Source organism: Dicentrarchus labrax, unplaced genomic scaffold, assembly GCF_905237075.1.
Source record: "Dicentrarchus labrax unplaced genomic scaffold, dlabrax2021, whole genome shotgun sequence".
In the NCBI taxonomy this organism is placed as follows: domain Eukaryota; kingdom Metazoa; phylum Chordata; class Actinopteri; family Moronidae; genus Dicentrarchus; species Dicentrarchus labrax.
In genome coordinates, this window is record NW_026136783.1 from 1 (window position 1) to 13,300 (window position 13,300).

At 50.6% G+C, this 13,300-nt stretch overlaps 4 protein-coding genes across 9 annotated transcripts; all 4 read left to right on the plus strand.

Moving 5' to 3' along the window:
• The first annotated feature begins 1,471 nt into the window (after positions 1-1,471).
• LOC127359838 (nematocyst expressed protein 3-like) lies at positions 1,472-4,868 on the plus strand. The gene is made up of 3 exons (XM_051394085.1): positions 1,472-1,644; positions 1,727-1,798; positions 4,217-4,868. The coding sequence occupies exon 3, from the start codon at positions 4,239-4,241 to the stop codon at positions 4,698-4,700; it is 462 nt and encodes a 153-aa protein (XP_051250045.1). The 5' UTR covers positions 1,472-1,644; positions 1,727-1,798; positions 4,217-4,238; the 3' UTR covers positions 4,701-4,868.
• A 757-nt stretch (positions 4,869-5,625) lies between these two features.
• LOC127359837 (corepressor interacting with RBPJ 1-like) lies at positions 5,626-6,562 on the plus strand. The gene is made up of 2 exons (XM_051394083.1): positions 5,626-5,778; positions 5,866-6,562. The coding sequence occupies exons 1-2, from the start codon at positions 5,730-5,732 to the stop codon at positions 6,276-6,278; spliced, it is 462 nt and encodes a 153-aa protein (XP_051250043.1). The 5' UTR covers positions 5,626-5,729; the 3' UTR covers positions 6,279-6,562.
• An 853-nt stretch (positions 6,563-7,415) lies between these two features.
• LOC127359835 (uncharacterized) lies at positions 7,416-10,388 on the plus strand. 6 transcript variants are annotated; one of them, XM_051394082.1, is made up of 6 exons: positions 7,416-7,483; positions 8,735-9,281; positions 9,366-9,693; positions 9,778-9,885; positions 9,989-10,008; positions 10,258-10,388. In XM_051394082.1, the coding sequence occupies exons 2-3, from the start codon at positions 8,737-8,739 to the stop codon at positions 9,580-9,582; spliced, it is 762 nt and encodes a 253-aa protein (XP_051250042.1). In that variant the 5' UTR covers positions 7,416-7,483; positions 8,735-8,736; the 3' UTR covers positions 9,583-9,693; positions 9,778-9,885; positions 9,989-10,008; positions 10,258-10,388. The 6 variants fall into 6 exon arrangements, with proteins under 6 accessions (XP_051250042.1, XP_051250041.1, XP_051250039.1 ...); XM_051394081.1 differs by having other exon boundaries at positions 9,778-10,008; XM_051394079.1 differs by having other exon boundaries at positions 9,989-10,388.
• On the plus strand, positions 9,624-11,959 carry LOC127359834 (uncharacterized). Its single transcript, XM_051394076.1, has 8 exons — positions 9,624-9,693; positions 9,778-9,857; positions 10,258-10,295; positions 10,341-10,407; positions 10,562-10,786; positions 10,885-11,141; positions 11,245-11,494; positions 11,606-11,959. Exons 1-7 carry the CDS (start codon positions 9,624-9,626, stop codon positions 11,465-11,467), a joined length of 960 nt encoding a protein of 319 aa, XP_051250036.1. The 3' UTR covers positions 11,468-11,494; positions 11,606-11,959.
• The last annotated feature ends 1,341 nt before the right edge of the window (positions 11,960-13,300 follow it).

A 13,300-nucleotide genomic window follows, 5' to 3' on the forward strand; every position in this document is an offset into this window, starting at 1 on the left:
GTGAGTGAAGTTAGCAACCCAATCAGGGCTCTGGTGCACTGGCCTGGGGGCGTGCGGTCCGTCGTGCAGACCCCGCCTCCCTGGAAATAAAATATATTTTTTAAGAAATAATTTCAGAAAGAAAATAAAATAAAAACTGGTGAAACACAGGAGGCAACACATCAACGAAATAAATTGTGTAAAATTAAATCGTGATGCAACGTGCTAATTCCAGGTGTGTTTACACTGTCAAAGGTGCAGCTCAGGAAGTATTATGCATATGAGAAATGACAATCAGAACACAAGGTAAGTTGGTTATTACAAATTAGTGGTGTGAGAGAGTCAATATGCATATGGGACAGAATGTAAAAAGGACAAATCCAGACAGAGAAAGTGGAGATTGTGACATTCATGATTTTTTATTGGTATTGTTTAAATAAAATTATAGTGAGTTGAATTATTGAATAGTGTCACTCTTAATTTTCCAAGTCTGATGTGTTGGTCCGGAGATGGTAACGGGCCGAGTTCCCTCCGCTCTCTATCCTGCATACAGGTTCAGGTGAATAATGAGGTGAGGAGATGGTAATGAAAATGAGTAGGGATGATGATGATGATGATGATGATGATGATACAACACGTCAAGCTCGGCCTTCCCAATGTGAATTTAAGAGGTAAGTGATACATTTGAAATTGGTAAAAGTCCATGGTGCCGTATGAGTTATGTATAAGGTTGTAATAACATGTTGAATAACTATGATGTAATGTGTTGTGAATTATCTTGTGTGTGATGTGCTGTAATTAATCTATGTGTCATGTAGGTCTGAAATTAAGTTGTCCAGCTCCCCTAGCCAGTGGGAGAAGATAGCACTGGCTGTCTCTGTAGTCCACTGTATGTTGTCAGTTTGTGTTATGAAATCCTGGTCCGGGAAAGCTGAGAAATGTGTATAGTGTTTTATTATGTGATTATTGATTATTGCCAGATTGTGCTGTTCTATTGCTGGTAGATGTGGTGAATGGTTGATAATAGGAACGATTATGGAAGCATTAGGGAAGGCCGAGCAAGCCTTGTTGACCACAGTTCTGAGCTGTTTCACAGAGGTGTTGTGGGGATCCTGAGCCCTGTTATTTAGGCCCACCGAGAGGATCAGCACTTTTGGGTTTCTGTTAATTGGTGTTTTTTCCAGAATCTTCCAGAAATGATAGAAGGAGGCTCCCGGGTAGCTGTCAGCCTGGACAAAAGGGTGGTTAAATTTGGGGATTCTGTGTATGTTTGAATCCCCCAGTATGGCAATTGGTTTATTAATTTTGAATTCCCAGTCCCGCAGCTTGCGGTTGTCTCTGGCCTGATGGTAAGTGGGGTCAGAGGCTGTGTCTGCGCATGCGCCCCGGTGGGGAGAGCCCCTCGGCTCGGTACGTCTCCCCGGCAGGTGTATTTTTGGAATGGGTGAGGAAAGATCAGAGTTGGAATAGTAGTCTGTCATGTTGACTTTTTGACCTAAATTACTCATCATTTCATTTTTCCTCACAGATTCTGTGTTACACCGGGGAGCCGCCTCTGCCTCAGTGGGTGCGCTCTCCCCACCCTGATGTGATCTGGGCGCGGGCGCCGGGAGATGGAAGGTGCCGTTTAATACTGACCCCAGGCCAGACTCTGCATGAACGCAGGTAGGTGTTGGGGTGCTACTGCGGGACTGGGAGCCCTGTGTGTCATTATTGTTTTTTTGAGTAATTATGTTTGTTACTCCAGGCTGACAGCAGTCCTCGGGAGCCATGGCATTCACCGTCCTCTGGGGGCAGCGCCTGTGGGGGGAAGTAGGAGGTGAGTGGTAGTCTGGGACTGGGGTGTTGTCCAGAGGCTGTGGAGAGATGTGGTTAGGCTGAGGAAAAGAGGGCTCCGTGTTAGGCAGGTGAGGAGGGAGGGAAAAGAAAAATCCTCATCTGAATCACAATATTTCAGGGGGGAGGAAGGGTTAGAAAGAGTGGCTGTGGTGAAGAGCAGATCATGTGCAAATGTAATTGTGTCTGGATCGATTCTGTTGCCGTAGCGTCTAAGAGCCCATTGTGTGGCTACTGTAAACGCCAACTCGTTGCCAGGGGTGTTAAGGAGATGTGTGATTATGTCTTTGTAATGTGCTAATAAAATGTGCATGTTTTGCCATAACCAAGTGAGTGTGTTTTCTTTGAGTGTGTCTGTTGTGTTTTGTGATGGAGAGGATGGTTTTATGAAGCTGGCCAGTTGGAGTGTTTTGCGTAACATCCCTTTAGGAATTTCGCCCTCCTCAAAAGCCTGCTGTATGTTGTTGTGATGATGTGTGGCTTGTATAAGTTTTAAGTGATGTTTAGCTGCAAAACGGGTGGATGTGTCCAGTGCCTGTTTAATTGGTGTGTGTGTGTTCGTATGTGCGGTGTTGTTTGTGCCGTGTGTGCTGCTGTGTCTGCTTTCCGGTCCGCTCTGTGTGTGGGGAGAAAAAGAAAAAGAGAGAGAGGGAGGGGTCCTGTAAGTTGCAGCCGCGGGTCTGCCTGCTCCCCCCCGACCCCGCTCGTGTCGGGGTCCGCTGCCCTCCGCCCTGTGTGCACCCGTGTGTGTGTGACCCACCTGCGTCCATCTCGCTGCATGCGGTTGTTGCGGTTTCTGCGTCATGTCGTTCCGTGTTTCCGGGTTCTCTGTGGAGTAGACTGGGTGGAAAAAGTCTTATTTCTTTTTAATCCAACAGAGGAGGAAGCCGACAGTTGCGGGAGAGGAGGATGAAGCGCTCAGGTAGGCAAGGTGTTCACACCGGGTGCTATTAAAACGTAACTTTTAATGATTTAAATTTAAAAAACCAACGAGGGTCCTGGTTCCGAATAATAAAGAGACTAATTAAAAAGTTTAAGGAGCGGCAGCGGCTCCGCTGACAGAGCAGGATCCCCTGACGTTTCGTGCCTCGCCGGCACTTCTTCAGAGGGGAAATGAAAGGGGGAAAGGGTTAGGGTTAGGGTTAGGGTTAGGGTTACCTGCTGGAGGGCCTGGTGCGGTGGAACGAGAATCGAGGCAGGGCGGCAGTTGAGGGAGGACAGAGGTCGGCGCTGCGTTGCTACAGTGCCCAGCTGCAGCACAGCTTCGACCAGCTGACCCAAGAGCTTCTTGGGCTCACGCTGGTCGACACTTACACCGTGCCCAGGGAGTACACAGGTAAGTCATAAATCTGTCTGAGGTAACGGTAACGTTTAACACCTGTCTTAGGTGTCTGTCATTTAACATCTCCTGACACTCCAGGGACTGATGAGGAGGAAGCGGGGGGGGGGGCAGTGATGAAGGGTTCGAGGAGGAGGAGGAGGAGGAGGAGGAGGAAGAGGAGCCAGAGGAGATTCGTCTCCTCGAACACCACAGCGCTCTCCTTCAGTCCTCAAACCTCACCCCCCCCCCCCGCTTGGACCTAATGGAGGTGCAGCAGGCTGAGGAGGAGGACGTTATCGGGCCAGACGGTCGAGGCAGCTACCAGCACGTCGTGGCCCTGGCCCAGGCCCTCGTGGAACTGCGCCACCGCCGCTACGTCACTCCCAGGCAAGCCAGAGAGGTCACCGCTCTCTGGCTGAAATTGAGTGACTGGGACAAGGCGGCGGTCACATTCCCCCCCGTCACCAGGACCGGCTCGTCCAGGGCCGATTCAGGACCACCCAGCGGCACGCTCACACACCAGGGGTGGATAGTGTGAAGCGGTAAGCAGTCACAATAAATTTCCAAGCTTTGTTTGGTTCTTGTTCTGTGCTGTCAGTCACTAACTAACTCATCTCTCTCTCTCTCTCTCTCTCTCTCTCTCTCTCTGTGTGTGTCAATGTAGTGCGGTCCTGGGCAAGGGGGCGGGAGCGGCGCAGTCTCCCGATGTGTCGAGGCTTGTGGAGGCTGTCCTGCTGGACCTCAGCATCCTCCACTGCAGTGAGGGGAGGACGATTGCCGGGGTCCGCATTCATCGCTGGAGTGCCGTCATGAGGGACTATCAAACAATTCGAGAGAATGTTTATAGTTGTGCAGCCCTCATGCAGGCACCCGCATCCAGCTGTATGAGGTCAATCAGCGGACCCTGACGCAATGTTAAGACCTGATCCTTTCTCTCACATCTGATCTGAAGTGGCATTTGTGTGTGTGTGTGTGTGTGTGTGTGTGTGTGTGTGTGTGTGTGTGTGTGTGTGTGTGTGTGTGTGTGTGTGTGTGATGTCATGATTACTAATGTGCATTTGTTACATTCTGTTTTTTAAGGCACACCAAGAGGAGCAAGGCGATGATGAGGGACACCATCGCCATTGCAGTCCCGGGGCCCAGCGCTTCCCAGACTGCAGCGGAGCCCCTGCCTGCCCCACGGACTGTGCTGCAGCAGCCTGAGCAGCCAGACCAGCCCCTCCAGCACCGCCTGCCTGCGGACGCTTCTGGTCTGGCTGCCACCATCAGAGGGCCGCTGGCCCCGGAGCTATACGACCTCATCGTCGCCAGCTCCTCAACTGCCACCACCTCCTCCTCCTCCTCCTCCTCAGCCACCCCACAAGCCTCCACCAGTGTCAGCGCGGACGCCGTCCGTCCACCAGTGCCAGCGCAGACGCCGTCCCGTCCGCCAGCGCAGAGGCAGGTGTCACCCCCTCCACAGCCACAGCTGCCACTGCTCCACCAGTGCCTAGAAACACTGCCTGGAGGCGCAAGCTCCAGGAGGAGAAAGAGCGTCGTGCCCGGGAGCTGGGAGAATATATGAAACCAGCAAAGAAGGTCTCCCACTTCAACTGCAGGCACTGTGGCCAACCAAAGACGCGGGCGTTTGGCCACAGCCGCTACAAGACGGAGACCTTCTGCTCCCGGGCCGACGGGAAAGGGAGAACTGTGGAGCAGTGGCTGGCAGAGGTGAAGGGGCGTGATGGTGCAGCCCCCCTCCCTGAGCGAACACTTTGTGTGTGTGTGTGTGTGAGTGTGTGATGGGGCAGCTCCCCCTCCCTGAGCGAACACTTTGTGTGTGTGTGTGTGTGTGAGTGTGTGTGATGGGGCAGCTCCCCCTCCCTGAGCGAACACTTTGTGTGTGTGTGTGTGAGTGTGTGTGATGGGGCAGCTCCCCCTCCCTGAGCGAACACTTTGTTTGTGTGTGTGTGTGTTTGGGAGGGAGGGATTTGTAAATATTGTGTATATAGTGTATTTAGTTAGTCAGTTGTGTTTGTTAAATTAATATTATGTATATAGTTGTCATATATAAGTTATACCTTTTTATTTGTCCCACAATGGGCAAATTCCAATATCTATATAGTTGTATATAGTTGTCTTAATTGTTTTAGTTTAAATAAACTTTTCTTTTTTTAAACCAATGCTTTCTCCTGCTTCTTTCTGCCTTTAAGAAATTAAATAAATATAGGGAAGACTAGGTATCTAGAATAGGTGCCTGATATCAGTAAATCCCCACAAGTTACAGTCACAATACATCATTCCCTCTCCTCACTTGAAACTAGGGTCAAGGGGTCAACCAGGTCAGGTTCAAAGGCTTACTTAGAGACTAGGTGAGAATTGGCCTTTTACAAGTGGACATTGTAAAACAACAGGGGGTGCCGAGGGGCCTTCACTTCTCACCTCCTGGCTTCCTGATTAAAACAACAGGGGGGCTCTTATCTCCTGCGAGAACTTGGGGGTTTGACCGGACTGAGAGAGGGCCGAACTGGTAGGTGTGTCTCCCCCAAGAGGGGTTTCAAAAAAAAGGCAAAAAACAGACAGTCAATTCATTCAAGCATTTTATTTGGACAGAATGGAAGGCAGAAAAGCAAAGCGAAAAACCAGACATGTCACTTCATTAGGTTTGTTACAAATACACTTTTTAAAACTACATATGTGTTTCTATGTACCTTGACTAACAGAGTTCTGTATTGTATTTTATATTTTAGGGGACTACGACTGCACATCCTCCTCATCCTCCTCCTCCTCAGCCTCCTCATCCTCCTCGTCATCCTCCTCCTCCTCCAGCTCCTCTCCTCGACAGCTTCAGGCAGCAGAGCCAGTGGCGGGGACCAGCAAGCCCACCCGTTGCACTGTCTACAGGCGCAAAATTAAAGCGGCAAAGGACAAAAAAGTCCTCCAAAGTAGCAGGGGAAAGCCACAGCACCAGCCTGGGGACCCCTGCTACATCTGTGACCAAGCACGCACGGTGGATGGTGGCCACGCGTACTTCAAGGGCCAATACTTTTGTGCTGTGAAAGAGGGCCCTGGAGGACGCACAGTGCAAGAGTGGACCAGGGAACAGCTTGGCCCTGGTGAGCTGCAGAAGCTCCCCAGAACAACAGCCTGGAACCTCAAATGAAGGTATGAGAAACCAGAGAAACCGGGGGGAAAGTGAGGAAGCCCCACAAACTGAGGATCTGCCAGCTCTGTGGCCAGCCACAGCAGAAAGACTTTGGCCACAGCCAATATGGGGGAGAGCACTTCTGTGCTCTTTATGAAGGGAAGACTGTGGAGCTGTGGCTGGCTGAGAAGAGGTCAAAAAAACATTAAAATTATCCAACTGTACTGTATCATCCAAGCACCTTATATGTTTCATCTGTTCATTGCACCTTATATTTTTTATTTTTACTTTGGACTGCATTATACTGGTTATTTATACATTTTTTATATTGCATTCTATATTGCTTTTTTTGATTTTTTGTGTGTGTGTGTGTGTGTGTGTGTGTGTGTGTTTGTTGTTACTGTGTGTAATGCTGCTTCTACACTGCAATTTCCCTGCTTATGTTATACATTTTTAACCTTTCTAATAAACATTTAATTGATTAAATCCTTGTCTTCTCTATTTAAATATTTTTTAACTTAACTTTTTAAACCTGGAGCCATTCATGAGGCCAAAACCATTCAAATATTAATGTACATTTAACCAAACAAACCTGGAGCCATTCATGAGGCCAAAACCATTCAAATATTAATGTACATTTAACCAAACAGGTCTCGTCGCTTTAAATGCGTGCGGGGCCTTTAATTCTCCGTGTCGCCGCCGTATGATAAGTAGCCATGTGCTCGGGATGACGTAGGACAACAGCTTTTGACTGACACATGTCGAGAGAAGGGGGGGAAAGGGGGGATCGTTCCAATTCTTTGGCGTTATAATCGGGAGAAATAGAAGGAGAGGCTCTTTGGGGCTGCTTTTTATCACACGAGCCCGGGGAAATGCGGCCGACCGGGGGCCGGGGGGCCGGCTGCGCGCGCCGCCCTCGGCGCTCCGCACGGCTCCCTTGCTTCTTCGCGCAATATGACCAGCAATGGTCTCTGTATGCCAGCCAATGAGCAGCAGCCAGTGCTGTCGAGCGTTAGTCGAACGTTGTCAGCTCTGGGCCAATGAGCAGCCAGTGCTGTCGAGCGCTAGTCGAGCGTTGTCAGCTCTGGGCCAATCAGCAGCTCGGATTGTCGAGCGTTAGTCGAGCGTTAGACGTTAACGCCCACCTCTTAACCTCACCGGCTGCCGTATGCGACGGACAGAAATCCCCGTGTGTATTTGAGAGAGCAGTGAGATCTGAGAGAGTGAGTAAAACCAAAATAAATAGAATATTAATGTACTGATATAACACAGCGACCCCACTGTACTGTTACGATGTACTGAATGGAGTTAATGTTTTATTACGTTCTGCCGGCACTCTCTGGTTAGCTTATGCTAATATTGAACGTGGACGTCAGGCGTCCTGTTTACACATTTAAACCATATTTATACTTCGAATTTCGACTCCAAACTGTAGTAACTACATCTACAGGGTCTAAGGAAGATAATCAGGTAGTCTGTTTATAGATTAAATACATTGTGAGAGATCGCCAGCCCTCAGAAAAGTAGTAACTAAAATGACCCCATTCACCTCCTTGTTTTTAGTTAGCAAAATCGCGGCTGGTCTGTTTACACATTTAAACCATATTTACACTTCAAATTTTGACTCCACATCGTTGTACCAGCATCCCAAGGGTCTTAAGAAGTGAGCCAAGTTGTCTCATCACGTTTTTAAAGCGTTTCCAGAGATCGTCAGCTCATCACAGCAGTGGCTAAATGCTCATTCATTTCCAACGCTTAGCATGCTAATAGCGATTTATATGCTAACGCATCTAAAGCACAGTTAAACTTTAAATATCAACTCCACACAATAGCAGTACAACATCCTAGGTCTCAACAAGTAAACACAGTATGGGAATACTATTTTAAACACATTTCACCGATCGGTAATGACATCGGCGGCAGTGCTAACTTACGCTAACGTTACATTGGCTCGCTGTTTCACTGCTAACTGATTACTGTATAATATATAAGCTGCCTTTTCGCTGTAGCACATAATCTGTTTAAAGATTAAATACATTTTGAGAGATCGCCATTATGTAATGTAATGTAACGTAGCTGTAGCTAGGATGCTACAGTATAATTACAACATGTGACGATCTCTGAAAACAAAATTAAAGTATGAAAAGACTATACAGTTAATGTCCTTAGAGCCTTAAGGTTATAATATCACCAGGTGAAATCAAAAGATAAAGTTTAAGTGTATGTTTTATACATTAACAATAAGCCTGTTTGTTTAATGGCTGCCAATGCATAGGGGGCTAACCCTGGGCTCATTATTTACCTGTTGTGTCACGTGATGTTAGTTTGTTAACGGTAATGTTTCAATAGTGAATGTGAAGTACCAGTATATCATTAATCTTATGTGTGATATTCCTGGTAATATAGCAGTTAATATGTAGTTTAACCTGTAATGCTCCTTTAATGCTGTGCTGTGTCATTTCTTGTCATTGTAGAAATGGTTTTTGCAAAACTGCAATTCACAGCCTCGCAGCAGCTTCTCCTGCGGGCCTCTGGTGAGGCGGTGGCCTACATCGCCGCCAAGGGGCCACGCGGGGCCGCCGCTGCTGCGAGGGCCAAGAAGCCGGAGGAGGTGGAGAAGGAGGCACAAGCCCACGTCGTCTCCACGGGCGGTGACCCTGGGAACCACATGCTGGTGCTGAGCTGCCACAGCATCCAGTTTGGGAAGTACCAGGGTCAAACGTTCCGTTGGCTCCTGGAGAACGACGTGGGCTACACGGTACAGTTGGTCGCCAGCCACCAGCGGGAGCGGGAGAAGAGTGCCTCCGACAGCCCCCTTATGGCCAACAAGGACGCTCTCGCCCAGTACTCGTGCACCCACCCGGAGTTCGCTGAACACATAAGATTCCACCGGGCGCACGAGGAGGCCCGGGCTCGTGCCAGTCAGCCCGGGTGTGAGGGCGAGGCCCTTGTTGGCTTTGGGAAGTTTAAAGAGGACACCCTGAAGGACCTGTACGAGTCCTCTGATAAGGACCGCCAAGGGTGAGTGATTGGTGCTACACACAATGGATTGTGAATTGCTGTATGTCATTATTGTTCACTAATGTGATGCCGTCCATGTTGTAGATTTGTCAAGTGGCTTCGAGGGAAGACACTGCACCCTGGGACTGCAATGGACGCCGCCAGGAAGTACATCCTGGGCCGAGACGCGAAGCGGTCGGCAGAGGCGGCAGCTGCGGCTGCTACCCCCCCTCCACCCACCAGCAGCCGCAGCATCAGCAGCAGCGCCCCCACCACCACCAGCAGTGGCCCCAGCAAGGCCGCTGCTTCCACCGCGCTGTAGCCACACAAGCCGATCGCCTCCAAGATCGCCGCCGGCGTCCCATGGGCCCAGGTGAGCTGCAGGCCAAGGTCAGGAAGCTGATGACCACACCTGCACAGCCTGCAGTTCGAGGTAGATCTCTTTCTTTCTCTTTAACACAACAGAGTACAGTTCACTGTACATGATTTACTAACCATTGCCCAACCCCCCCCATAGCGGTGTCTACATCCTTCAGAGACCAGCGCCCCTCGGTTCCGCCGCCGCCCCACGCCACAGAGGTGACGGACGAGGAACTGGTCCAGATGGCCACTGACATAGAAACAGGTAACTGGCACCAAACTGGACGTGTCACATTTGCCATCAATATATATTCTTCTGTCAGTGTGTTTGTATTAACTGTAATTGTTTCATTTACTGGTCGCTACAGCTGATGCTTGAAGGACAAAGGTAGGTTTGGCAGGTAATATAGCCATCTTCGTAGGTGGTAGTGCCATCCTCACTCATGTGGCGGTAATGTAGATTTGATTAAACGCCTTCACATGTCTACTTCCCTTGGCTCTGCTGCATCTTGTAGCACTAAACCTTCTGCCCTAATCACTGGCATACTGCATGTCATCAACACTCAGACTCACTTAGTCTTGTCCCATGACTATCATTGTGCTGAATCTATTTTGTTGTGTGTGACTGTGTCTGAAGCTGACGTACAGGTCCTTCAGACTCTCCCGCTCCCGCTGGTGGTGACGCCTCCATCTCCACCTCCTCCGGCACCGTCGGAGGAGGTGGAGATGGAAGAGGAAGGAGAGGAATGTGGAGCAGCCCGCAGCTCCCACTCCTGCTTCGGCTGAGGTACAAACACACACACACACACACACACACACACACACACCCACCTGTACTCATGGACGCACAACTCAGTGGAGTCGACTGTCAAACTGCATGTAGCACCGACTCAGCCTCCTTACAGTGTGTTTGTTTGTTTGTGTTGTTTTTTTCCTCACAGGCCCGGTTGCCTGAGAGCTGGCGGACAGCTCTCACCGTGGAAGAGCAGGAGTGGATCGGCCGGGAGCTGTTCCAGCCAGACAGCAAGGGGAGGACTAAACTCACCACGGACCTCAAGCTGTGGTGGGATCCCCCTCAGCCCCGGCCGAGTTATACTCAGCCACCCGCCTCACCAGCTGCCTTCTTCGCATGTCGGCTGTTCCTCTGGACGCCCCCTGCGTCTGAGGTAGGCACGCCACCTCTGCATCTCACATCACCACACTGCGCTCTTTTCCTCCCATTCATCTGACTGATTGTTTTCTGTCTCTGCTTGTGTGTCTGCAGGACTACAGAGGACCAGATGACCAGCCGGGGTACCTGGCCGTGGTCCAGTTGGCCACGGCCTTGGTGGGGTTGCGTTTCGAACCGGCCTTGTCCGAGGGGAGGGTAGATGAGCTAATCAGGCTCTACGAGGCCCTGTCAAAATTCGACAGGGACCGAGTAGTTTACCCTCCCCGCTACAGGGACAGGCCAGCTCGGGGGCGCTTCAAGGCAGCGAAGCCTAGCCGCACCAGTATACCTGGTGTGGAGAACATGAGACGGTAAGGCTACACTTCCATCACACGTTTCCCTGACGTACACACGAGCTATTGTAATGTTCACAGCATGCTCATATCCATCATTGTTTTTGTCCGTTGTCCGCAGCTGCCTGGTCGGACAGACCTCTGGACCTGCCAGCAGTCCCAGTGCAAGCCGGCTGGTAGAGGCAGTGTGCATCCAGCTCTGCCGCGTGTGCCCCTCAGGCACCCGTGTGAGCGGTGCCCGGCGGTCGCGGTGGGACAGCATAACTGCTTCGGTACCAGCACATCCGGGACCTTGTGCTGGGCCACCAGAGGCTGATGGCTCGGGCGCCCATCCAGCTCTATGAGCTGAATAGCAGGACCCTCTCGCTGTGGTATGTTTGATGCTTTGGACAGTGTTATATGTTATGGTAATGACATGCTTGAATTACATGCTCTCAAAATTGTACATGTAACTAAAATACTATGTTGAAATCCGTTCTCAGGTTCACCAGGACGCAGCGGGAGAAGGAGATGGCTGTGCTAGCTCCAGGCGTTGCAGCAGAGGGACGACCACCAGCGGTAGCGGGCTCGGCGGCGGCAGCGGTGGCGCCAGCGACAGCAACAGCGGCAGCGCCGGGCCAAGGAGCACCGGCGGTGGATCGTCCTCCGGCAGCAGCAGCAACGGTGGTGCCTGCAGGCCAGGCGACGACAGCAGCGGCAAGGGCGGCGGTAACTCTGGCAGCAGCACCGGCTGTGGCAGCACCGGTGTCTGTGTGCAGACGGCTACTGGCGCCTTTACCGCCTGCCCCCTCAGCTGCTGTCCTGGCCGTACCACCAACAGCTGCTGCAGCAGCTGCAACGGGACCTTTGCAGCTACACAGCCTCTCCTCCTGGACCTCTCACTGCCCCAGCAGAGTGTGAGGGTGCTCCCCATCCCCCCCCCCATCCCAACGCTCCCTCGGACAACGCCAGCCCCACACGTCCTCCCTTTGCCGCTGGCCGCCGCACGTCACGCCGGCCCTCAGCTGCCTGCACTGCAGCTGCTGCCAGGACAGCAAGGACAACAAGCAGTGCAGGCAGCACCTCCTGCTCCTCCTCCTCAGCCTCTCTCTACGTACAAAACTGAATGGCTGAGGAGGAAGAAGGCCGAGCAGAGGGCAGCGGCACCGCCAGGAACAGGTGTCTCTGCCCGGGCCGGCGTGCCACAAGTACAGAAGTGCAGGAAGTGCGGCCAGCCAAAGCGGAGGGAGACCGGACACACCCGTTACGGCAGTGGACATTTTTGCTCTGCTGCGGCGGGTAAGAGTGTGGAGGACTGGCTGAGGGAGATGAAGGAGAGGGACCAGGGTCGAGACCCGGACTGATTTCGCACTCTTGCTGGGGCAGGTGTATATAGTTGTTTGCAGTGTTGTGTGTGTGTTTTTTTTTTAAAAAGACATTGACTTTCCCCTCCACAAGGACCGGGACTTTGCCGCAGTGTGGAGGCTTTCTACCAACACCGGTCCACCCACCCTGCCACAACTCTTCTACAGCACAGTGACACTCTGCTTGGAAAAAAATGTGTGTCCCATTCACACCTGTATAACACGCTGTCATGCCTCTGTGCTGTTCTGATTCTATGCACTGACAAGTCTTATAGGCCTGCTGTGTGTCTGCTGCCTGTCATATGGTTTAAGGGGGGGGAAATCATTGTGTGTCCCATTCACACCTGTATAACACGCTGTCATGCCTCTGTGCTGTTCTGATTCTATGCACTGACAAGTTTTTTTATTTTTTATATTTTGGACATGTGGGTATGTTCATTAATGTGATCACTGTTACATCAGTTACATCCAGTAGCTGCGACGCAAGATATCGGACTGCCATTTGTGCTGGTTCATCTGCTGTTGCCACTGGCTCTGTTGCTGCCAAAAAAATAAAAAGCCTTGTATGTACAGGTACTTCACACTGTAATGCCCCTGTGTTATGTATCCATGCATATCTGTGCTGAGCTCTTATACTATGTGTCTGCCTGCTGTGATTGCCTTGTGCCACTGCTCTGTTCTGCATCACCATTTATTATTATTATTATTATTATTATTATTATTATTGGATTGTAGTTTAAATAATCTATTTTGCTCTGTACTTCTGCTGTGTTTGATGTTGTTGTTGTGAAGATGCAGAACACAACAACAATATATTTAATTGATATTTATTTC

Excerpts from the sequence above, each read along its gene's own strand:
- LOC127359835 (XM_051394077.1), top strand. The coding sequence starts at position 8,737 with ATGGTTTTTGCAAAACTGCAATTCACAGCCTCGCAGCAGCTTCTCCTG. Across the intron at positions 9,282-9,365 it reads TCTGATAAGGACCGCCAAGG|ATTTGTCAAGTGGCTTCGAG; the intron begins GTGAGTGATTGG and ends TCCATGTTGTAG.
- LOC127359838 (XM_051394085.1), top strand. The coding sequence starts at position 4,239 with ATGATGAGGGACACCATCGCCATTGCAGTCCCGGGGCCCAGCGCTTCC.
- LOC127359837 (XM_051394083.1), top strand. The coding sequence starts at position 5,730 with ATGGAAGGCAGAAAAGCAAAGCGAAAAACCAGACATGTCACTTCATTA. Across the intron at positions 5,779-5,865 it reads CAGACATGTCACTTCATTAG|GGGACTACGACTGCACATCC; the intron begins GTTTGTTACAAA and ends TTTATATTTTAG.
- LOC127359834 (XM_051394076.1), top strand. The coding sequence starts at position 9,624 with ATGGGCCCAGGTGAGCTGCAGGCCAAGGTCAGGAAGCTGATGACCACA. Across the intron at positions 10,408-10,561 it reads CCACTCCTGCTTCGGCTGAG|GCCCGGTTGCCTGAGAGCTG; the intron begins GTACAAACACAC and ends TTTTCCTCACAG. Across the intron at positions 10,787-10,884 it reads GGACGCCCCCTGCGTCTGAG|GACTACAGAGGACCAGATGA; the intron begins GTAGGCACGCCA and ends GTGTGTCTGCAG.